This window comes from Pipra filicauda, unplaced genomic scaffold, assembly GCF_003945595.2.
Source record: "Pipra filicauda isolate LSUMZ 115617 unplaced genomic scaffold, ASM394559v2 scaffold183_size1465899_pilon, whole genome shotgun sequence".
NCBI lineage: Eukaryota > Metazoa > Chordata > Aves > Passeriformes > Pipridae > Pipra > Pipra filicauda.
In genome coordinates this window covers 144,308-167,715 of record NW_024104291.1, presented here as the reverse complement: position 1 = coordinate 167,715, position 23,408 = coordinate 144,308, and the positions used below count along the sequence as shown (strand labels likewise).

The 23,408-nt window shown below is 47.1% G+C and overlaps 2 protein-coding genes across 2 annotated transcripts; one reads left to right on the top strand and one right to left on the bottom strand.

The window, feature by feature from the left end:
• The first annotated feature begins 5,466 nt into the window (after nucleotides 1-5,466).
• LOC113989402 (homeobox protein NANOG-like) lies at nucleotides 5,467-8,337 on the top strand. The gene is given in 5 exon segments (XM_027723900.2): nucleotides 5,467-5,529; nucleotides 5,531-5,795; nucleotides 6,193-6,467; nucleotides 7,218-7,307; nucleotides 7,783-8,337. Coding segments are annotated over 5 exon segments (1,116 nt in total). The 3' UTR covers nucleotides 8,206-8,337.
• A 6,031-nt stretch (nucleotides 8,338-14,368) lies between these two features.
• LOC113989398 (homeobox protein NANOG-like) lies at nucleotides 14,369-20,192 on the bottom strand. The gene is made up of 4 exons (XM_027723897.1): nucleotides 20,012-20,192; nucleotides 16,655-16,929; nucleotides 15,240-15,329; nucleotides 14,369-14,731 (listed from the first exon to the last, which is right to left on the bottom strand). The coding sequence occupies exons 1-4, from the start codon at nucleotides 20,190-20,192 to the stop codon at nucleotides 14,369-14,371; spliced, it is 909 nt and encodes a 302-aa protein (XP_027579698.1).
• Between the last annotated feature and the right edge of the window lie 3,216 nt (nucleotides 20,193-23,408).

The following is a 23,408-nucleotide window of genomic DNA, read 5'->3' as shown; positions in this document are numbered from 1 at the left end:
AACATCTGCATCTTTGCACCAAAGCCATGCAATACTCTGCAAGGTAACTTTGCATCAGCAGGCACTTTGACGCTATTATTAGGCTGTTTACAACTACAGGAAAGTGATATAGTCATGAGTGAGGTTAAGAGGAGGTGTTCTCAGGCCTGTGTTAGCCCCAGAGTTTGCATGGAAGACACAGCTGGGGTTAGAACAGTAATTTTTAGCAAAATGTTTTTCTCAATACAGACAGTTCATGGCTCCTTCATGACTAAGCTATGCTGGGGAAACATTTTTGTCACAATAGTCTGTGGCTCTGAAGTTCTTTCACTGTATGATTCTGTGGCTTCTCCCTGCACCCTGGGAACAGATGCAGTCCATAACCCAGACCCTTTGATTTTTTCCCTTGCTGCCCCAGACATGCTTTTACAGCCTAATATGAGCTGGAATTCCATGGAATTTAAAGATGATGAAGTACAAATAATTTTAACCTTTACACCACTAGTTGATGACAATGTTCTCCTCTTCAGCTTTAACTCTTCACTGGATTGAATTCCTAGACAAATGACACCCAGTTGAAAAAGCTCCAGCCTCTCACTGTTCATCTCTTCTTTGTCCCATTATCTTTCCACCTTGGCCAGGGCAGCCATCTAAATATTGTCAGACAAAAACAGGTTTTTCTTCTTCAGTCCCAGACAGCATTCACTTGCAGATCCCATTCAGATGTAGAGCAGGTGTCAGCCAGCAGAGCCTCACACTCTAACAGTTGCTAATCGCTCATGAATGCATTTGCAAGAGCCAGTCTTGGAAAAAAGGAGAGTGTAGAGGTAGGAGCAAGGGCCAAGCAATGGGGGTATCAGTATGTCAACTCCTGACAGATTTGAAAAATGAGCATCGTTTTTCCTAATCCCATGCTGTAATTAAGACACTTGTCTCACAGGTGAGCTGCTCTTATGGGGAGTTTTTGGGGGTTAAAAAAATCCAAATAGCACAGATTTGGCACAGTCACCTGCCTGAAAAGTATGTGCTGACTTGGAAGATCTTGGTTGGTGGGATGTGTTAGTGGCACTGTGTGCCCTCTTATGGCCTGCACAAGTGTAATCACAGTCACCTACTTGGCACGTAGTCCTCATTAGTTCTGTTCTGGTGTTCATTTACAGTGGTGACATACATGGGATCATCCTCAGATGAGAGATGTGGAAGAAAGCAGGTACCAAAATACACAGTGAACTTGAGAAGGCATGAAATTTAGCTACCTCTAAGTGTCCCACTTGAACCGAGGGCTCTGGCAGCAGTGGATTTTGTAGGAAACTGCCCCTATAAGAATGGGGAAGAAAAACAAAGAAGGCTCAGGGGAAAAAAAAAAAGGGCTTCTGTGTCATTTCACAGTTCATATGTGGTGTGTTCTTGGGGAACGAAAGATGAAGTGCCTGATGCAAAGCATCCTTTAGGAGAGTGAGGGAGGTGACTCATATATTGGGGCTGCCTAAGGCCTTGGTACAGTGATTTGCTATCCACCCCCCTTAAGGTGGAAACTCATCTGAACACAGCTGTATTTATGCTGTTTTCTTTTAGTAAGAGGACAGTTAACTGATCCTGTGGGAACAACTACACTAGGGCTGGGGCAGAGAGGGGAGGATTCGAGCAGAGAGGATGCTTGGAAGGGTTTGTCCTATATGCAAGTCTCTCCATGTCCCCAAGACTTCCATAACCCTGGCTCCAAGCAGCTGACAAGTCGTGCCCTGGGGAGACTGTTGTATATTAAAGCCGATGGGCTCTGGTAGGGAATGCTTGTTGAGATAAATGCTTACAGCATTCCAGCATCATGTGCATGGCAGGCATGGATGAGAGATTGTTAAAGGAAGAACAGACCCATCAAACCCTTAAAATTTGGGTTGTCTCACTAACCTGCTTCCCACCTGCTTTTTGGCACCCAGCTTTCCTGCCTTTTCAGGGAATTACCTTGTTTTGTGTCATGGCTCCTCTGTGCAAGTCTGCCTCTCCACTGCTAACAAAGGGCCACATCATCCAGTAATTAACAGGGCATTGAGAGACTGGGTGGTTAGTGGGAGGGAGAAGCTTTGTCCTTTTCTCTACCTGCTCCCCTAAAGAGTCAAGAAAAAGGAAAACTATATTTTAATATGAATGAGGGTCTAATTTTTGTTATTCTTTCTTGATTCCTTTCATTTCACAATCTGGCATCTTGGGTCCAGACTGTGAGCTGTGACCACAGCTAGAGGGGACAGGCTGTCCAGGGTCAAGGGCTGTGAGAGTACTGAGGGCTGCAGGGCAGGAATGTTTTCATACACTTAACCTGAGGAATGTTCAATTAGAAAAAAAGTGAAATTATAAAATTAAAGGTGCCTGTCTGGGAGAAAAGCTTAGACAGGCTCAACAAAACACAAGGTGGGGCTTTCTACCTACCTTCCCCAACCACACACATCCCTGTCAGAGGATGATGGCTCTCAGGAAAACCTTCGGGGGACAGCAGGGCTCAGGCCATGCTTCCCTGTTCACTAATACCAAGCCAGCACCCTGCCATCTCGCTGAGCCCCAGGAACATGAGCAGAATGATACAGCGACACACAGTGACACTTCACAGTATTTTCCAAAACACAGATAACCCACATTAAAGCTAGGTGGAGGAAGACAGAAGAGTACCTAATGTACGTAAAATTTGAGACAGTTTCTACTGGTATAACATTATCCTGTTCACGGAAATGAATTTAGGAATGCACTGAGGTAGGAACCCCTAGCATTTCTGACCCAGCGATGTGAACTTCAGAGCTGGATTTACAGTATCATCCAGCTGCTGCTTCCCCAGTTCCAGCCTATGTAAATTGGTGTATTTGCATCACTTCAGAGCAAGGTTGAGCTCCAGTCCTTTGAAGGAATTCCCTTACTGAGAATAATGGGAGATCCTTGTAGGGGGAACTTGCTGGATGAAAACATCTTTATGCACAGTCCTGTCTCACCTTGCTTAGGCCAAGAGGCCAAGGCTGCTTTTGGACCTGAACTTCTATCTTTGCTGCTGAAGCTCTATAGAAAGGGATTGTTAGGGTATGCTACAGCCCAGTGAGTGGCTGCATTCATTTCCAGATACTTAATGAGCCAATTTATGGGGAGAGGGGGACACAACCTTAGGTCAAAACCGAAATTGTTTCTGCTATTTGGCCCTGTTGGGAAGAACAGGATTATACTAGATCTGACCTCTGTTGCTGTTCCAGCTGAAAACAGCTCAAAAAGAAACACGAGTGGATACTTGTGTTTGCTCTGTGAGTCATTCCCAACAGATATTTTTTAAAAGAACAGCATGGACTTTTATGGGCAGTATAGCCAGTCTGAAGGCTAATGGTGCCACAAGCAATGTTCCAGACCTGATCACCCTGGAGAGCTTCTCAAACATCTATATCATGTTTCCCATAGCATTCTTTGTGTCTGTATAACTTCTGGATTTACCTTCACAGTATGTTTTTATGTGTATCATTTATTTTGGGGAAAATAATTTGATTTCCTAAATAAATTATGACTTTAGATGGTATAGTTTTATCTATCACACAAGTCTTGTTTCTCTCACAATGACATTAAAAAATATATGTTTGGTCACTTGATTAGAGGTATAATTGAGGAGAGAGAGCGAATTATCCTCACTGGAAGGTTGTATGTGGAAAAGAAAAAAGACTTGATGGTTAAAGCATAAAAACAAAGGTAATGGAGGACAAGTGGGATGAGAAAAAAAAAAGATGAACACAGGCAGGAAAAAAAAAAGAAAAGAAAAGAAAAAAGTCCCATGCACACTACAAAACAGATGTGACTCTGGGACAGAATCTGATCTATATGTGAAAACTGATCTATGTATGAAAATTGCAAATTTTGAGCAGTCCTGCTGCGTTTCCAAACACACACACAGAGCTCTCCGAGGGAGGATTTGCTGGCGGAGGCGGTGTTACTCGGTCTGTAGAAGTCTAATCCCTCTGCTGCAGTTGATCCTCGCCAGCCGTGTCCCCTCGGACGACTCGGGGGTTCCTGCAGCCTCTGGGATGGCCAAACGCAAGGGCTGTGCCCTGTAGAGACCCTGTGTTTTTCTCCGTCTTTGCAAAGGTTTTGACGAACTCGGAGAGCCCTCGCAGGGCTCACGCGTGTCCCAGGGCAGCCCTGACAGCAGGGGACCGTGGGGACCGGCGGCCCTCTGTCCCGCAAAGGGCAGCACGATGGCTGCGTGTTCGAGGGGCAATCTCTTCCCGTGCATGCATCTGCACTGGCGGCACCGAGCAAGCGACCTGCCCAAAACCCACAGCCTGGGGCAACCCCCTGCCCGATACTGCTTGCTTTCGGGGCCAGAAGCAGGCTCTGGTTCTCGTTCTGTATTTCATCTCTCTCGCCTGATTATAATCACTTCCCGCCCCTCGCCTCCTCCCGTTCCTAATCATGTGTCTGACTGGATCCTGTCCGGATTCCGAGAAATGAAATCACCATTAGTTAGGAGACGATCAAAAGTAGGCCCGGCAAGGACCCTTGCAGGTGGCTCAGGGAACCAGCTGGGGCTCATTTCTCATCACGATTCAAGATGGGAGGAGGAGATAAAAGGAAACCAAAGGAAGTCCCTCTCTCTAAGCTCCTAAAGATGTTTTGCAATGCAACAGGGCCAATAGCTGCTCCCCTGCAGTTGTACACAGGTAGGTGTGTGTCCTGCTTCCTTGCACTGGCGGAGGTGAAAAATTTGCTTAATGCAGCACATGCCCTTATTTGTAAGTCTTCCAGGAGGTTTTCCAGGTTTTGTAATTCCCGGGCTGTAAGATCCTCCCGATAAGTTTTTAATTTCCTAAAAGTAAATAGTAATCTGGGGAGGAGGGAAGAGGAGCAGTTTATGCTCCCCAAGAAGACTCTAGGCCCTGACTTCAAATCCTTAAGATCTGTAAGGCTCTTTTACAGGTGCAGTGTTCATTTCCTTTTGAATCTGACCCGGTGATTCCCACCTCTCCCTGGTGCATAGCAAAAAGAACCTTTCTTATTTTTTTAAGCTATCACTTTTAAAAGAAAAAAGGCTCAAGTGGCTGGGGAAAGAAACTTGAAAACGGTGAAGTGCTATTTCTCTGTGCCACTGCAGAGCAGGACTGCCTGACTCAGCCTTGGGCTAGCCTCTGAGAGAAGCGGCTTGGCTTTCTTTGAGCCCTCTTCCCCGCAATACAGACATCGCTCGGTAGCGCCGTCCCCGCTGTGTCCCGTCTGGGTTCTCTTGCCGGGAGGTGGTCTTACCTGTTTGCAATGATGCAATGCAGACGCATAAAGTCTCTGCATAAAGACGCATAAAGTCTCTGCCCCGCGGCGGGCTCTGGCAGCGACCTTCCTCCCACCCCCTAGCAGGGAGGGATGACACCCACCGTGTCACCTAGGGGCCAAGTTGGGAATCGGGGCTTGGTGTCCCAGCCCTCCCCCAGTCCCTGAATACACCTAAAGTCCCTCCCCACCAATCAACCAATTTTTAACATGACAATGGCCATGACAATACCTTCCAGCCAAGGCCAGGCTGGAGAGGACTTAAAGCATCGCCCCCTCCCCCCTCAGTCCAATGGGGCACTTGACCGCGGGCTGCCTGCCTCCTCCGCCGCCACAGCGCCACATGCTTGGGGCTGGGGGTCCCGGCCCGGCCATGAGCTCCCACCTGGCCACGCCGTCCTGCCTGTCCTACCCACCTGTCCTGTGTGGGGACTACTATTGGCTCTCTCCAGGGAACACGGACACCGTGCCCGCCGAGGAGGCTCCGGCGACGGACGCCCTACCCTTACCCACGACGGAGAAGACGTCCAGTCCCCCAGGTACGGCCCCGGCGGAGCGGACGGGCTGCCCTCGGTTGAGGGTAGTTGTGTCCCCTGTGTCCCTCCTGCCCGCGGGATGAGGGGCGATGACGATGCTGCGGGCGGCCCCCTGCCCCGGCGGGGATGCTCCGCCGGCGGCCCGAGGGGAGCGACGGCGGGAGCCGGGGGTGCTGCTGGCGGCCCCAGCGTGACCCCTCTGCCCAGACCGGACGGGGCAGAGGGGCGAACAGCAAGGGGTCTCGGTTCCTCTGTCGCGACGCTGCCTGTGCCCACAGCTGCGGAGCCCCTGCGAGTCCCCGGGCATCCGCAACCTTAAATTTTCCCGAGAAGCTGGAATTTAAAGTTTTTGAGTCTTTTCTCCCTGGTTCCCCTCACACCAGTTGTCTTCTCTCCTCAGATGACTCTCCAGCTTCTTCCAGCTCTGGGACACTCACCCAGTACTACAGCCCTGACTCTGCCACCAGTCCCACCGCAGCAGCAACCCCGTCTCCCCACTCCTCTTTCCAGAAGGTCAAGGCGCAAGGCAAAGGTGTGGTGAAGACGGGCAAGAGCCGCACAGCCTTCTCGCAGGAGCAGCTTAAAGCCCTACACCAGCGGTTCCAGAGCCAGAAGTACCTCAGTCCCCAGCAGATTCGGGAGTTGGCTGCTACCCTTCAGCTCACCTACAAGCAGGTGAACATCTTGCCCTGAGCAGCTGAGTTGCATCCCTGGCATGAAATGACCTTGAGAGCAAGTGGGGGGGGGGGGTTGGGTTTGGTGGTTTTCTCATTTCTTAAACCTCAAAGGTAAGTTTCTTTCATGATCACGTTTATGCTATTGCTTACGTGAGAGGAGAGGTTGGCAAAACTTATGACTCAGTCTTCCTCTTATGTATGCTTCCAGCACTACCCTCCCACTCCATGCAGGTGTTTCAAAGGGCACGCAGAGCAGCAAAGCAGAGCCATGTGGAGTCAGGTTATTGTTCTGTATGGACACGTATTGTCTCTGAACGCCACAAGTCAGATACTTGCACTGCTATGCAAGTTACCTTTCTTAGTCATAGTGGCACCTGGGCCTCTCCTTAGAGAAAGGGTCCTTGCCCCACCAGCTGCTTGTTTGACTGAAGGAATGACTCGGTCCTGAGCACTGATCTTGGCGCAGCAGTGAGATGATGCTGATGTACAAGCTGTGTTTCTGTCTTGGCCTGTCTTTTGGGTAATGTTTTTGAAATCATGGAAGATCCCGTGGTGATCTGAGGAGTAGGAGTGTTAGTTTTCATGTCTCACCTCTGATTTCGCAGCTACCTTGTCTGCTGCATGTTGTTAGCTGCTGAAATTATGTACAGTATTAAAAGCCAGGGAGAAGGAAAAACATCTTTGGGATATGCAGTAAGCTTTGAGAATGAATTTCCAATTTCTTATGCCCTTTCCCCATCACTTTTAGGTGAAAACATGGTTTCAGAATCAACGGATGAAATTCAAACGTTGCCAAAAGGAGAGCCAGTGGGTGGAAAAAGGGCTGTATCTACCACAGGTGAGTAAATTTCCCCATCACCACCAGTCATGGTTCCTCCAGGCTGTGAAGAGAAGTGCATCATGTCTAACCTGCTAATTCAAACAATGCACAGGATTCGATATTACCAATCCAGTTGCATTTATCGTAATAGGGCTTACAGTGGCATCTATTTTAAGCTTGCCTTGGCACTGAAAGAGCATTGTTTCCAGCCCACTTATCTCTCAGTTGAGAGAGAGAGAAATGAAACGGCCAAAGACGTCTAGCAAAGCTATTTGCTGGTTTTCACACCCTCATGGTTCTCCCAGACGCGTTGATCTGGAGATTACTAACAGTAGATCCTGCCACCTCTGCTATTACTGGTCTATAGTATGAAAAAGGCGCTATTGTTTGGCTTACAGGAGGGTCAGGGGACGAAAAAGGAGAACCTACCAATAAGAATGGGCAATTGGTGTGGTGCTCTGCATTACTGAACAACCCTTTTTGTCTCTCCTAGAATGGGGCTCCTCAGGCTGCATACCTGGATATAATGCCCACATATCACCAGGGCTTCCCTGTCGGTGCGAGCAGAAACCTTCAGGCTACGACCAACATGCACCAGGCTTACAGTAGTGGACAGACTTACGGGAATGGGCAGAGCCTGTACTCATTCGTGGCTGTGGAGGATGAGGGGCTCTTTGGAAAAAGTGGGACGAGCTGCAATACCCAGCAAGCTGTGGGTTTATTAAGCCAGCCAATGAACTTCTATCACAGCTACTCTGACAACGTGGATTATGTCAGCCTGGAGTCACAAGACACCTACGGCTTCCAGAGTACTTCTGACACTGTCACACCGTTTTTGAGCTCTCCTATACAGCATCAATGCCAGGTCCCTTGGCATCCCATGGGGGCCCAGAGTGGTTATGAGTCTCAGGCTTAAGTATTTTTTGCTCCCTTTTCTTGTGTTTGCTCATGGAGTTTCCAGGGTCTTGGCTCAGGGATATAGATTCTATTTTTTGTCTTGTCCTACTGCTGTTTTAACCACCGGAGGAGGGGCTCAGCACCTTGCTGACTTGGGCTAGTTTTCTATTTAAAAGTGCTTGTCTGTTCAGAGCTAACCCTTGGCAAAGGTGTTTTGTGTGTGGATAAGATGAAACCTCATTCATTAAGGTCAGTGTGCAATGCCACAGCTGCGAGTAGCAGAGGTTATAAAGGTTTGTGTGTTGTTCAAGTCTCGCCTTCCTTTGCTGCCTGTTTAGCAGGTAATCTCTGATCGTTGCCGTGTATCTCCTATCAGAGCTTTCACTGCAAAGAAGGCAAACACTTGTTGTTGTAGAATAATTTTTCATAAAGTAGTGTTTTTGTTAGGTTTTTTTGCAGTAATATCAAGTATGTTCTATGTTATGTGCATGTTGTCTTTTATTACTGTGTTTCTGCCTAATGTTCTTAATGTTGCAGAATAATTTTTCATAAAGTGGACGTTTTTGTTAGGTTTTTTTGCACTGATATCAAGCATGTTCTATGTTATGTGCAATGTTCTTGATGTTCTCATGATCCTGTTTAATGTTCTTAATGTTCTTACAAATTTGTTTTAATTGAAAATAAATTATTTTAATGTTGAAATAGTGTCACCAGCTTGCATTGAAATAGCCTGCTCTGAGAATGGTTATTCTACACAGGTTAGACCTGCAGTGAGGGAAGGAATAAAAAAGTAACCTTATTGTGTTTCTCCCAGAAGTAGGATCAATCAACTGTTCTAAAGGAGTAGATCACAGAAATCCACCAGCCTTGTTTTTATCATATAGGTGTGTTGCCTAGTGCAAGGTAGGAGGGAAGCTCCAGGGCTGGGCAACTGGACAAGCTGGCTTGAAGTAATGTGCAGCCTTGTAACATGCTTGTATGAGCCCCTAAACTGTAATGCTTTACAAGAAGTATTGAAGGATGAGGATAGAAGAATAAGAAAACGTTTTTTAAGATTGTGTGGTAACCTGCTGCTGCTCTGGAGGGTCACAATTAGTGGTCTGGTATCCTGCTTCGTTGAGGCTACAGCTCCCTTGGGGTCCTTGTGCTAACCTCAAATGGACAGAAGTGTCTGTGTAGGTAACTGAATCCTGCCTCTGCCATTGGAACCAAAACAGAACCCAGCTCCTATTAATAGCCATAGTCTAAACTAGCAGAAATTATGTGTTTTGGTTTAATCCCAGGTTCTTTAAGGTACAGTACACCAATGAAGCCTTCATCTGTCTGAAAGGGGTAGTTCAATGGGTACTCTCACTGAACACTATTAGTGGAAGTGGCAGCTGACAGCTCAGGCTCAAACTGCTACAGGTCCTTTGCTGAACAGAACCTGCTTGTGTGGGTGCCAAAGCATATCCCCTTTTCTTCTGCAACACTGTAATCCTCTACTTCCAAGGGTGAGTACAATAGGTACAGGAAGGAGAAACTGGAGGGTTGAGCCTATAGAGGAGGAAGAAAGGCTGAGTCATCCATGTGTGTGGGCTGCCAACCTTAAACAGAAAAAGTTAAAATGTCTGAAAGAGGGGGAAATGCCAGGTTAACATGATTTTCTGTATTACAGAAAAGAAATCCTTTCTCATCCTGACTGGGCATTCATGTCCCAACCTCAATTTGTCTGTATTCTGAGTAGTTCTCTAGCAGCAGTATTAATTTCAACAATTCCCTTGAAAAAAATTGAGCTGAACCATATACCTATAAAAGTCATAGATATTAAAGCCTTGTCTTTCAGCTTTAAAATTAGTAGCTTATGCATTTTTATTTTCTTTTTTTAAGATGCAGTCTTTAGTTCTACAGAAATACCCAAGGTATGCAGGTTTTTGCAGAATGATTGCAGAGGGTGCTTGCTGCAGCTTACCTATGTTGCTTGGATATGTTTTATTTCCATATTTCTGCTCCAAGGGTAAGGAGACAGCCTTGCTGGCAGATGTCCTTCTACAGAAACAGATATTGTTGCTAAAACAGCCCTGGGGCTGAGATAGATTGCTCTGCATGCTATGGTCTGTGTTACTGCATTTACCATGGAGTGCTCCCTCACAGGTCTGTTAATCCCCTGGTTGCTCAGCCTGGGTTGCATGCAGGTTTGGTAAGCATATGTAGCTGTAGGTAACATGCGGAGCAGCTGTTGTTGGAATTTTGGCAGGTGGGCTGGAAAGGACTGCTGCTAGCTCAGAAAGTGTTTCTAGAGGCTGTGGAATTAAGTAGAACTCTGCCTTTCCGCAGTGCTGGCAATCTCATCTTTTATCTTGAAGTGTCTGAATCCCATCACCATGTGAAGCAACTGCACAGGTAATTGGGCATTACTACCAAAACTGGTGGAGATGCAACTAATCCCTCCAGACTCATACTTGCCAAAAAAAAAAGGGTTGTATCAGTTCCTCAGAGGAAGTAAGTGCATGCCAGGAAAAGCTTTTTCTGCTAGGATACATTACATCTCTGTTAGGACTATTGCTTCTCATGACTGTTCTGTGTAACAGTGACTTCTACACACTGAAAACATGATGTGCCTTGCCAGCAAATCTTTTTAGGATCAAACTGTAAGATCATTTGGAGTTTTTCATATGTATTAAGCTTGTGGGAATACACTGTATTGCTTTCAGAGTATCTCTGCAGTGTCAACACTCCTGTTTGTCAGTGATGCAGATGTAGTTCCAGTTATACAGAGAATCACACTCAAACAGAAGAAATTAGATCTAGTATATGTTATGTAGACCATAGTTTATTCTCTAGTTTACTGGGTTCCAGCCTTTGCTGTCCCATAGGCAAAACACCAAGCAAGTAGAGTGGTGCAAGCAACTGCATTCCTTGCTCTCTGTGTCAACATGGCCTGTACAGATGTTTTACAAGCTCCGTGTTTCCTCTGAGTGGCCCATGAGCAAGAGCTCACAGCCCTAGTTGTCTCCCCAGTGCAGATAAAGGTCATGATCTTTGCTTTAATAGGCTCTTCTCTACAGGCATATATAAACATATTTAGTTATCTAAGTACACCATGTGACTCAAATGCTGAGCTAACAGGGTTTTGGAAATTTTCAGTAAAGTGTTGCCACATCTCTTGCTTGGCCCATCATCAGAGGGCAGCAGCATATTAGCTGATACTGAATAGTCATGAGGCAGGAAGGACCCAAAATCATGACACTGGTCTTAGACATAAAAAAAAAATAATTTTTTTTTCTTTCCTGTGGAGGGCCATGTTATCTTCGTGCTGTCCAAAGTTTTGAAGAGCACCCTCAGGTCATATCTGTGAATCTCTTTCATAACTAGGCTAGAATTAATTTCTCCCATTTGATGGAAGTCCATCTGCTCACAGTAAGGATGTGTCTCTCACAGCTGGGCTGTGTTCAAACCATTAAATCTTTTACCAATTACAACATTGGGAATTCTGCATTGTGTGAGCCCTGAGATCCATCCAAGTCATTGCTTAGATATTAGGGAAGGACCAGAAAAGAAACTGAAGTCCTCAGTGTCCCTCTGGCTGGCTGAGGCTGAAGGACTGCATCTAACAGAAGCTGCATTCCTGCTGCTTTCACACAGGACATTGGTAATGAAGCTCCTGATACAGCAGACATCAACAGGTTCCCTTCCTGGAAGTTGCTTATTTGCTTCTTGGAATTGCTGCAGACTCTTGGTCTCCAGAACCACCTCTAGCAATAAGGTCTGTCTTTGAATGATGGCCTCTGAGAAATTCTGTGTGTCTCTGAGGAAACGGCAAGATTTGGTAGTGTTTGTTAGCACTACTTTGTCAAGGTCAATAGCAGGGAGATCACAACCATTGCTCTTAGAGACAGCATCTTTCTTCAAGTCAGTCCCAGAGACTTAACAGCAAGATCCTGCCTGTCCTAAAGGATCTCTGAAGGAGCACATATCTCCTTCTCCAGAGAATTATTAGTGAGGAGCAGTCACAAGCTCAACTATTTCACCTACGTTTGCCTTTGATGGGGTGGCATGGAAAGGTTTCAGATGATATTCAAGTGAGTAAACAGCATTGTTGGCTCCAGAAGGACTGAAAAAATCCTTACACAGGTGAGAGAGCCCTGATAATTGTTGCTATTGTAGTCCGTCTTCAGATGTTAATCAGCATCTTTTCAGTTAATTTAACTGATCCCCACCCCTCTGATTGTTGCAAGTGCACTGCAGGTCTTTCCCAACCTTAGCCACTTGCTGGCTGTAGGGGGTGGGGCGGGGTTCTATGCCAAAATTATATGACTTGGAAATTCACCATCCAAAACCTCTTATTTTTCCTCAAATCATGCTGGCCATAAAATGTGGTTTAATGCCAGGCAGTAACTAACCACCACACAGCCACTCACTCACTCTCTACTACTGGGACAGGGGAGAGAATTGGAAGAGTAAAAGAGAGAAAGCTCTTGGGCTGAGACAAAAACAATTTAATAGGTAAAGCAAAAGACACACACATACATACAAAGCAAAACAATGAATTAATTCACCACTTCCCAAGGGCAGGCAGGGGTTCAGCCACCTCTGGAACATCAAGGCCCCATCAGGCATAATGGTTACTTAGAAAAACTGCTTAACGTCCCCCTCTTCTTATCCAACCAGCTCTATACACTGAGCACAATGTCATATGGTCTGGAATATCCCTTGGATCAGTTGGAGATCAGCTGTCCCAGCTGTGTCTCCTCTTAAGTCCTTGTGCACCCCAACCTTCTCACTGTCAGGGAGATAAGGAGAAGCAGAAAAGGCCTTGACACAGTGCGAGCACTGCTCAGCACTCATGAAAACATCTCTGTATTATCAACCCTGTTTTCAGCACATAGCCCTATCCTAGCTACTGTGAAGAAAATTAACTCAGCCAAAACCAGCACACTGCACAGTTTACAATAAGGTCAAAGAGTGTCTGCATGAGGAGTGGGAACAAACAGCTGTGAGGCGCAGAGACATAAATCAGCTTTGCCAATAGAAGAACATGCATCTTATTACTCCAGTCACAGAAATCATTGCCTTCATTTATGCTCATGTTTTTTGAGCCATGACAATTACTTCATTGCATTAAGTGAAAGTCATTGTCATCATCAAGAAGTGATAGAAGACCTGTGACTCAGGGAACTTGAGGCCTGTTATTAAGTATACTTTGCTACAGACATCTGTTTTTAGGTATTTAGACAATATATAGTCTTAAGTTTAGAAATTATAGTCCCTCTGTAACAGTCTCAGTATTCAATATTGCTGGGTAGGGGAAGTTCTTAAGGTGGGAAGTTCTTTGACTCTAGGTATCTGCCATTGCCAAGAGTCATGAAGTCGACCTATTTTCAGCATCAAAACAGTAACAACAATGGCACGTGATTGTTATGGCTATTTATGTTGCAATGATCTATTGCAGTAGAAAAAAGATACAGAGAAATACATAGTGCATCTTAAAAATATGGGTTTTTATTTGCCGAATTGAATGCACTGTTAAGATTTTCTCAAGGGGAGGAGCAGAAAAATACAAACTAGAAGGAAGGGCTTATTTATGATTTTGATGCTCATAAGATCATCTTACCAGCCTTCCTGCAAACTGCTTGTCACATCTCCCTTCACTGGACACTTCATCAATTCTATTCCTCATGGCTGACCTACAGAACTGGTGGTCTAAACATCAGATGGATAACTGGCACGTGGCAATAACTTCTCAAACTTCAGTTAAAGGTATGTGACCAGCATCTCTCCATACAGCCCCTGGCTTCACGTGTTATATATGCACGTGTACAGTGATATGTACAAATGAGATCCCCAAAGGAACTTGTGCTTCATCTGAGACAAGTTACAAGATCCATAATTTAGAAGATCCAAGGCATAATAAGCTTTGTAGCCAGATCGTGGGTCTTGCTATGAGAACTTGGTTATCTGTGCCAATCAAGAAGGGAGTGTGTGTGTTCAAGTGTAAGGGCCTACGAATGAAGGGCTGTATGTGTATATATGGGCAAACAGGTATCTGTGTGTCTGTGTGTCTGTACATGCTTGGAGGCACATATTCAGATGTCAAAACAGGTTCTAGCTACAGGGTGCTGTTGAGTTGGAGAGCACACGAATTACAAAGGGAGAGATAAGATTCAATTCCTGGCTGCCCAAGTGACCCACATCCACAGTGCTTAGGAATGATAGAGATGGTGGCCAGTAGTGGTTGGGAAAGGAGCCCCCATAGTGGCTGAGTGGTGAAAATTACAGCCATCACCTGTCTTTGAGCCTGGATATTCCACACTGCCAGGACAGCTGTGGTAAAAGTCTACTTTGTGCTGGGCAATGAAGCCCACTGTCTGCTGGATACTGCAGGTACCCCCGCCTTTGCCAAAGACGCCTCCATCCTCGCTGGTCACAACTGTGTAAGCATTCTGCCCTGCCCCATAGTGCTGACAGGGGGCAGGTATGGTTTGCATGTTGCCAGCTGCAGTGATTGGATAGCCCTGGTGGAATTTGGGGTGCACATCCAGGTAAGTACTGGTCTGGAAGCCACTCTGAAAAGGAAAGACAGTGAGTCAGCACACAGCCTGGTGTCCACAGGCCTGACACATTCTGAGGCTCTGTCCCTTCACATATCATGTTGTCTCTTGACCAGCAGCAATGGCATGGAGGGCAAGAAGAACCATATCCACAATTGTATATATACATATATGCATACATACATACATACATATATATGTATATATATAGATATATACACACACATACATACGAGGAAAAGAACTTTTCTCTGGAAACATTTCCATGGCATACTCAGCCCATTTCTAGGCTATGTACAGTGCATGTAGAGTGTGTGTACATGTAGTGCATGTAGAGTCTATGTACATGTACATGTATGTGTAGTGCATGTAGAGTCTATGTACAGTGCATGCCAAGTCTGTGCCTCTGTGCTGAGCAAAGCAGAAGGCAGGGTATGCTGATACTTGTATGCTTAGGTTGCCCCCAAGGAGGAAATACATCACAGATAGAAGAGCCATGATGAGCTATGTGACGTGTTCTTACTTGTGTGAGGCACTGAGCCCGTTCAGTCCACAGGCTATGCTTCTGGCACCGTTTCAGCTTCATTCTCCGGTTCTGGAACCAAGTTTTCACCTAAGGGGGGGAAGGGAAAGCGGAGAAAATGTTGGCAAAGGAGAGAGATGTTATCAAATCCAAAAGCAGGAAGAACCAGGGGAAGAGTGACCAGATGGCATAGATACATGGGCAGCACCAGATAAAGGCCTTTTAAGAGCTCCCTGGGGTTGTTGCCAAGGGGAGAGGTCTGTCTAGCAGCCTCAGTGGGTGGCTAGTGCAACTGTGTGATGGGGGAGGGGCTGGCTTTATGTCAAGGGACAGCGATGGTTGTGACAAATCAACTCATTTCAATCACGGAGGTGACTGCTGGTGCAAATCAGACCCACCGATGGATCTAAAAGCTCCCTGCACTACAGGCAAACTTCTAAGACACTGTTTCTGCATGTTTGCCAAGAGAGAAGAGAGAGACTTGCTCCTTTTAGCCAGCATTTCCCAAATGCAAAGCTCCTTGCTGGGGCGAATTCCAGAGCCGTTTCCCCCCAGGGCTGTGTCTGTGCTGTGAAAGCAGCCTTGCAGGGATGTGGATTGAAGGAAAGAGCAGACTGTCCCACCTGTCTTGTTCCTGAAAGAACCAGTTCCTGTGTGTGCGTGTTATGTGTGGACCCACAGTGCGGGTATAACTTTTTAGTCCCGGGGCATCCAGGCCATGTCCAGCTTTGAGATCTAAGTTCTAGGTACATTTTAGACTTGTGACTGCAAGCACTTGTGCCCTGTTGCCCAGCCCCCTCTGCTTTAGGAAGGCATCATTCGAGGCAGCATGATTTCACTACACACAACCTACCTGGAGCTTAGCAGACCCTGAAGAGCTCTGATGTATGAACCTCACAGTACTCAAATGGAGAGGGGAGCAGGTGTCAAGCAGCCGTGCAGTGCTGAGTGTGGAACATTATTAGATATTGGACAAGATCAGCTCTGGGAAACACTGGCAGTAGCTTTCAGCTTGTTGCAGCCCTGTGATTCAGAGAACTGATGCCTGCCAGGGTTTCTGTGAAGTTCACAGTGCATGGAAAAAGCTGTTAAGTGCTGTCAAGCCCAGGGTAGAGACTGTTTGCAGCAAAAAACATATTCATCAGTGGGTTTGCAATTCTACTACAAGTGTTGGGAAAGAATCCTTAACTGACCCCTGGCTGGGGAGGCCCAAATGAGGTGCCACTGGCTCTCCTATCCACAAAAGTACTTCTGATCTCTGGGCATGAATAAGCAGGAGAGCAACTGTTAGATGGCACCTTTGCCTCTACTCTCTGCTGGTGACTCATCTTTCCATCCTGTTGCTGATGTTGCTGCATGTGACCATTCAGCCACTGTGAGATAGATATACCGTGGGTCAAAGTCTCCGTGTTCACCTGCTTGTAGGTGAGCCCCAGAGCGACAGCCAGCTCCCGGATCTGCTGGGGGCTGAGGTACTTCTGGCTCTGGAACCGCTGGTGCAGGGTTTGCAGCTGCTCCTTGGAGAAAGCTGTACGGCTCTTGGTCTTCCTTATCCCCTCCATGCCACATTCTCTGCCCTTCTGAGACTTAGCTGTAGGCTGTGGGGACAAGGATGACGAATGTGGACTGGTGGCTGAATCTGGTGTGAGTTGGCTGAAATTCCCAGAACTGGATGAAGCCGGGGATATTTCTGTAAATAAAAAGACAATGGGAAACAGTATACAAGATGGAACACAGAGCTGTATGAGTATGAGCATGCTCCCTGCCTGCTCTCTTGAAGCAAAGGCTTGTGTCACCTTCCTTTCTTCCTGGATCTGAGCACAGATAAGTACACTGACAATGAGCAATTTCCCAGCTCAGACCCCTCTGGGGTGCTTGTGCCTCCCTTTTGCCAGGCAGAAAATTCAGGGCAGGGAGAGGACAGTTGTGCACATTGCTTAACAGTGTTACTATCCTCCTCCAAAAGGCCTCAGTAATATTTCAGTTTCTGTGTGGTGTAAAGAGGCCTGGTCGTGACTGCAAGCATAGCTTTGGTTGGTGACTGGGCTCCCCAAAACTGCCTGCCCAGCAATATCGAGGCATTTGATAGACAGTGGCAAAGCAACCTCTCACCAGAGTGTGTGATGGGGCAGAGAAGCTGGTGCTTACAATGATGGGATGGCAGGTGTAGAGCATCAGTCAGACCTTGAATATTGACTTAGTCCTGTTTATCTGCATCTCCACCACAGACCACGCCACTGTTGAAAACACATGTATACATGGCTGAGGGGAGCTTTTGGCAAGGGGAGAATGAAGAGGAGAAATTCGACGTGGAAGTGGGGACAGAGAGGAAAGGTTGATGCGTGGGACAGGTGAGCCATTAATCCTGTAGCAGGGACACAGAGGACAAAATTCAAGAGTGCAGAGGAAGGCATCCAAGCCCCTTTTCATTTGTCCTGGTCTTAAGGAGTTGAGATAAACATCTAAAGGAAAAACTTCCTGAACAATCTAGGCTACCAGTGCAGGCAAAAGCTGCCAAAATGCTAAGTCATTCAGGCTGAAGGAATAGGAAAATGGTAACAAGAGAGATTATTCTAGCTCCTTTCTGTCACATGCCTGGTTACTGACATCTGAGAGAGGCTGAGACCTTCTTAGGCCAGCCCTGACTGAAAGGGGAAGACACCCCTCTTCCCCATAACTGCAATGATAAGTCTGCCCATGTCCCCTTCCTCCAGCTATTCCTCTGCGAACACTTCTGCATGGTCCATCCCCTCTCCTTCTACTGACATTTCAGGAGGGAGGGAGTGCAGTGAATGGGGCAGTGCCATTTCAGTACACACCTTCTGACTACATAGCCCAACCAATATCTCCCAACCTCCTTCCCAGTCACCCTGAGAGCTGTGACACTGAAGCCCACTGAGACACCCTCCTCAACCTCTCGAATTAATGTCCAGTGCAAAGTACTGATGTCGCCCCGAGGAACAGGCTTCCCATCAACCCTACCAAACCTTTCCTTCTTCTATCCTAAGCTGAGAGCCTACTAAGCAATCACTCAAAAGCCTTGAGGTGCTGTGGACCTCAGAAAAGCGGTCACATCTGTGGTACAATTCCCCTTGTTATGCTCCTTGCAGAAGCACGCTTGTCTCTGTGGTGCCTGCTACTCTAGGATTGTCTGCTCTTGCCATTTGACATCCCTAGGAGATGATACTACCCAGAGCATGGGCTGCATGAGCAGACAGGTATATAGTGGGGCAGAGTTCTGGTGCTGGGGAGCAGGTCCATCAGGACTACAAAGAGATTCTGCCTACGAGGAGAAAAGAGGCTGTCAGCAGAAGAGGTGCAAGGGCCTTTATGTGCATGGGGGTAGACTGGAGAGGCTTAGGAAGCTGAACATCGGTGACCCGGCTGCATGGGAAGGTAAAATATTGTGCAGGATTATAGGATTCTTGTCTCCTGTAGGCTGTGCATTAAAAACCTTATAGGTAGGAAATGAGCATGATGGGAATATGGGCATGGAAAATGTGAAAGTCTCCTGTTAGACAGGAACCTTAGCAAGACACCATAGAACTAAAGCTTACATACGATCCTGCTTGGCTTGTCATCCCAAACCCCCGTGGAATTTACCATGTGCAGCTCGAGCTCAGGACAAAGGCACTCCCTTTCCCAAGGGAAGAGAGTGAAAGAGAGAAGAAGCAAGAAACACAAATAGCAGTACAACAGAAACGTGACAGACCCACTTCCACAAGCCCCTGACACCTCTAGGCCTTCACTTCCAGACTGAGCTCTCTCTGGAGAGAGCAGTACCAGAGAAGGGTGTTTGTTTGAAGGTGGGTTTTAAGTCCATATACCAGGCCCACTGGGGACAAACGAGTCCATCTGCCTGCTGCCTTCGTGGAGTAGGAAGCATGCAGAGAACTTAAGCCTTTCTCCAAACTACTTGGCAGCTAGCCACATGTCAGGTAGCCACTAGTCACTCTGCCTGAGCCTGTAGCTTCCAATAGCAACTGACAGCTTGAAACTGGCACTCCAAAATCTCGCTCTCCTCCCACCCATTTACCCATTTACGGCTGACCGTGCAACGGGGCTGGGTGAAAACCTGCCTTCCTCAGCTGTTCTATTGCCACTCACTGGAATGGGAGAGGAATGGCAGGAACTGAAAATGCCACTGCGGTGGGGCCTGGGACTTCTTTGCAAAAAGGGAAAGGCAAGGCAACCAGAGCACAAAAAGGAGAGGGAAATAGAGGAAAATGGCAAAAAAACAGGAAAGTAACAATGCTGGATTTAAAGGAAGCAGATCTTCTGGCACAGTGATTCAGAGCAGGCCTTGGCTCAATTTTAATAAGCACATGAAAGGTGCAAGGAGTTTGTAAGGGGATAAAGGATGCCACAAGAAGTATCTTCAGGATTGGTTTCTCTCCATAGCACACATGACAACATTTGACTGAAAGGAGGCCCAGACATTCCTGCCACAAGAACCATGAACTTCCATGAGACCACGTTGCCACACTGCCCTTCAGCCTGGAGCAGACCTGCCAGTGCCTCGACGCTTGCAGGCTCTACTGAGGTTTAGGAAACCGGTTCACAGTCGCCAAAGAAAAGTTGCATGGAAAGGTGGTATGACTGCCCAAGGTCAGCCATCCTCCTTGCCTATCACATCACACTTTGCCTAGGTCACACATTAGGAAACCAGGGCAGGGAGAGAGAAGAAGTTGCTCAAAGTCTTTAGCAATTGGTTGAACTAGGACCAGAGGTATCCTAGGGATCAGCTCCAGGACTTAGCTGAAATTCCTTACCTACTGTGTGCCTCTTCCCTCCTGCCTCCGGAGACTGCTTGGCACTGGCTGCTCCCGCTGGCCCAGCCGATGTGGGAGCATGCCCTGCCTCCCCCGCCGAGTTCCAGTAAAACTCCAGGTACCCCATGCCGGTCCCGCTGGGGTAAGCCTGGTAGGGAGGCAGAGCCAAGTGCGCGCACATGGGGAGCAGATGAAGGGGTGGATCCCCCACCTTCTGATAGATGCCACCTTCTCTTGGGGGGCAGGTCTCACCAGCAAGTTGAGGTAGCTCCGAAGCACAGACAGGCAGTTACCTTTATAGCAGGTATAGTCCCGCCTGGGACTGCAATATTCACCGTGGCCCGCTCCTCCAGGCTCTTTGTCATGTTAAAGAGGCTGATCGGTGGGGTGGTGACAGAGCAGGGGGGAGGGAAAGTAGCACATGGCATCAGTACTGAAATATGTCCCCTCTGAATTCTTCCCATTCTACAGGTTCCTCAGTCACACCTGAGCAGGATCTGGTCCAGAGGCCCAGGAAAACTTCGCCCGCTTGCTTCTTTGGGCTCTGCTGAAATTGTCCTGTCTCAAAATCCCATGAGTGCAGATGTTCTATGAAAAACAGCTGTTCAGTGCATTAGGAGAATAAATCCCAACCAACCTCCACCACATGGGAGTGGACAGGAGGTAATTCTGGTGCTGAGCTACTCAGTACCACGCCGAGCAAACCCAAGGCCTGGCCTCAGGTTATGGGGAGGGTTCTGAGACCTTTACTTTGTGGCTTGTGTCACATTGACACCACCCCCAAGACCCACACACACATGCACACACCCTACTCTGGCAGCACTTCCCTCACTCTTGGTGCATATATCAGAGATGGAAAAAGGGGGAATTAGACCTGGGGGCTAGAACCTACCTTTTTTTTTTTTTTTTTTTTTTTAAAGCTGAGAAGGAGTTTCCTTCACACAGAAATCTGAGGAAACCAGCTGAGAATATGTCTGGCCCATCTCCAACATGTCTGTGCCAGAGCAAACTCAGGCACACTGGGCAAGTCATATCCAGCACCGGATCTCATTTTGCAGAGCAGGCTCAGAAATCTCAGCTGGCTGGTTTACAGGGGGACAATCAGAAGAGACATTTTCACTATGGAGGTAGGAAAAGATCTACTATTCATAAGGTCCACAGCTAACAGATTTGCTTGCCCAGGGCCTTTCAAAGGCACATTCTTTCATTTGTGTAGTCTTGGCTGTGGCCTTTGCCAGGCTGTTACAGGTTGGTTGGAATAAAGGAGATGAAGAGTCTCCTTTAAGGCAGGGTTAGCTGATGTTTGCTGATGTCTGGCCTACCCAAGGGGAACAGGCACCTGCAGAGCTTGTCACTGCTTTCATCCCAAGCCTGTGCTAGCACCCCAGTACCTCCCCAACAGGCCAGAGAGGGGCACCTTCTTGCTGTGAGAGGGTTCAAGTATCAGCAGGGAGAAGATACAGACAGGTGGGGGTGAGCAAGAGAAATAGGAAGTAGAATTTAGGTCAACTTAAAAGGATATAGAACACCACTTCTACCAGGACTTCTGCTGCTGCTCTGTGCCCCATGGCAGATTACTAGTTCTGGCTTCCCTGTCTGTAGAGAGGGGGCAACTTCGGAATCTTCTAACATCCCTGCATGGGAAACAAAGAGGAACTGCAGGACTGGCCAGTGGGTGAACCTTTAAATCAACTCAGTTGCCACATCACAGCATGATTTTGCTGCCTTGGGACCATTCATTTTCCCATGAGGTGCAGACTGGAGGTAGCTAAGGGCCTGGCTAGAGTCTCTTTAACTTGAAACTCAGTATTATATTTTCTATTTGTATGAAACACTTGTGACTACAAACTGCAGGAACTGACATATCTCTGCATAAGAACTGCAGTTTTATACATTAAATTTACTTGAAAAACTTATTGTAAAAAAGTGCTTTTGAGCACATCTGCCTCAACAGAAACCCAAGAACATCCTGAATATGTCAATTATGCTGCAACAGCCTCTACAAGGTGGTTTTGGCTCATGCCTCCCTTCTGAATCATTCCCCATTTCAGACCTACAGTGCCACAAGAGCTCAGATCACTGTCCCTCATGTCTGCCCTCAGGCCCTAGATGATTAAGCAAAGGAAGAGACACCAATGACAGGAGCTGTACTATATGTTGGTGTTCAAGTTTTCATGGCCTTAGGGGCAGTTAGAATATGAAAACAAGGTAGCAGACCTGGAGCATATGAACATCTCTGTTAGGACTGTTAAATATGAAGACCTGGCAGAAAACATAGTGTGGGTGATGGCGTGGGTGGCAGTGGGTATCTGTGTACTTGTTGGGAGTCTCACTGGTTGAGCACTTCACCCTTGATCTCATTGATTTCAGCTACTTCTGAAGGTGTCTAGGATCTTTCCTACAACGTGCCCTGAGGCCATAATAAACTAGGTTAGTCACTTGCACTACAAAGTCCCTATGGGCAGAAGATGGGGAGGAGGGTGGTGCTGCTCTGGGGAGCAGCCCAACTGGACCAGTGAGTGGGGCAGCACAGAGGCAGTCATCTCCCTGGGGGCAGGAGGGGGACTGAAGGGCAGAGGAGCTGAAGGAACCTCAGGGCCTCACCCTCTGGGTTTCAGAGCAGCATGACCTGTGAGGGAGCAACTTCTCTCCCCCCCAAAGCATGTAACACAGATGTGGCTTGGCATCAAACCAAGCCAGATTCTGGTTGATTTGGTACTGTTTTATTCAGACTAGGCCCAAATGCTCACTATTATCTGACAAAGATCTCCACAAAAGCATTCCCAGGCTCATGCTCTTGGCTCAGAGGGCTTTCTTAAACAGCCTTTTTCTGCTCTTCTGTACCGTGAAGCTGAAAATGCACTCCACTAAAAAGAGGGTAAATTCTCCACCAGTATGTTAATACCATGAACTTTCATTGACAGCTAAGTCCACTGCTTTTTATGAGATGGTACTGAACTTTGCAGCAGTTACAGCAATGAAACAGTAGCCTGTCAACTGCCATGTGAACCTGCAGAGCAGGTCCCTCTGGGATATTAGTTTCTCCTAAAAACGGAGTCAGAGATGGTCGAATGGAAAAGCTTAGGTCCAAATAAAGATACTGGATAAACCTGATTCTGAGATGTCTGTGTTCTGGCAGTGTCCTATGACAGCTAACACGCAAGTAAGGCTCAACATGTACAGCATGGACATAATAAAACAAGAACTGAAAGTTAAAACTCACAACATCCTGAGTATGTTCAGGATGTTCAGTCACAGTGTGATACCTTGTGGATCACCACTTCTTGGTGTAGCTCTCCCCAACAGCCTCTCGAGTGAAGATGCAGCAGATGCATCAAGAGAAGTATCACTACATCTGCATTCCTTTTGGGCTGCAACAGTTTAGAAGTCCTTATTG

What these genes read in the sequence shown, in the direction of transcription:
- LOC113989398 (XM_027723897.1), bottom strand. Translation starts at nt 20,192, where the DNA reads ATGTGCGCGCACTTGGCTCTGCCTCCCTACCAGGCTTACCCCAGCGGG. An exon ending in TGGGGCTCACCTACAAGCAG is followed by an intron (nt 15,330 to 16,654) that starts GTGAACACGGAG and finishes TCCCCCCCTTAG; the next exon opens with GTGAAAACTTGGTTCCAGAA. An exon ending in GGGCTCAGTGCCTCACACAA is followed by an intron (nt 14,732 to 15,239) that starts GTAAGAACACGT and finishes TTTCCTTTTCAG; the next exon opens with AGTGGCTTCCAGACCAGTAC.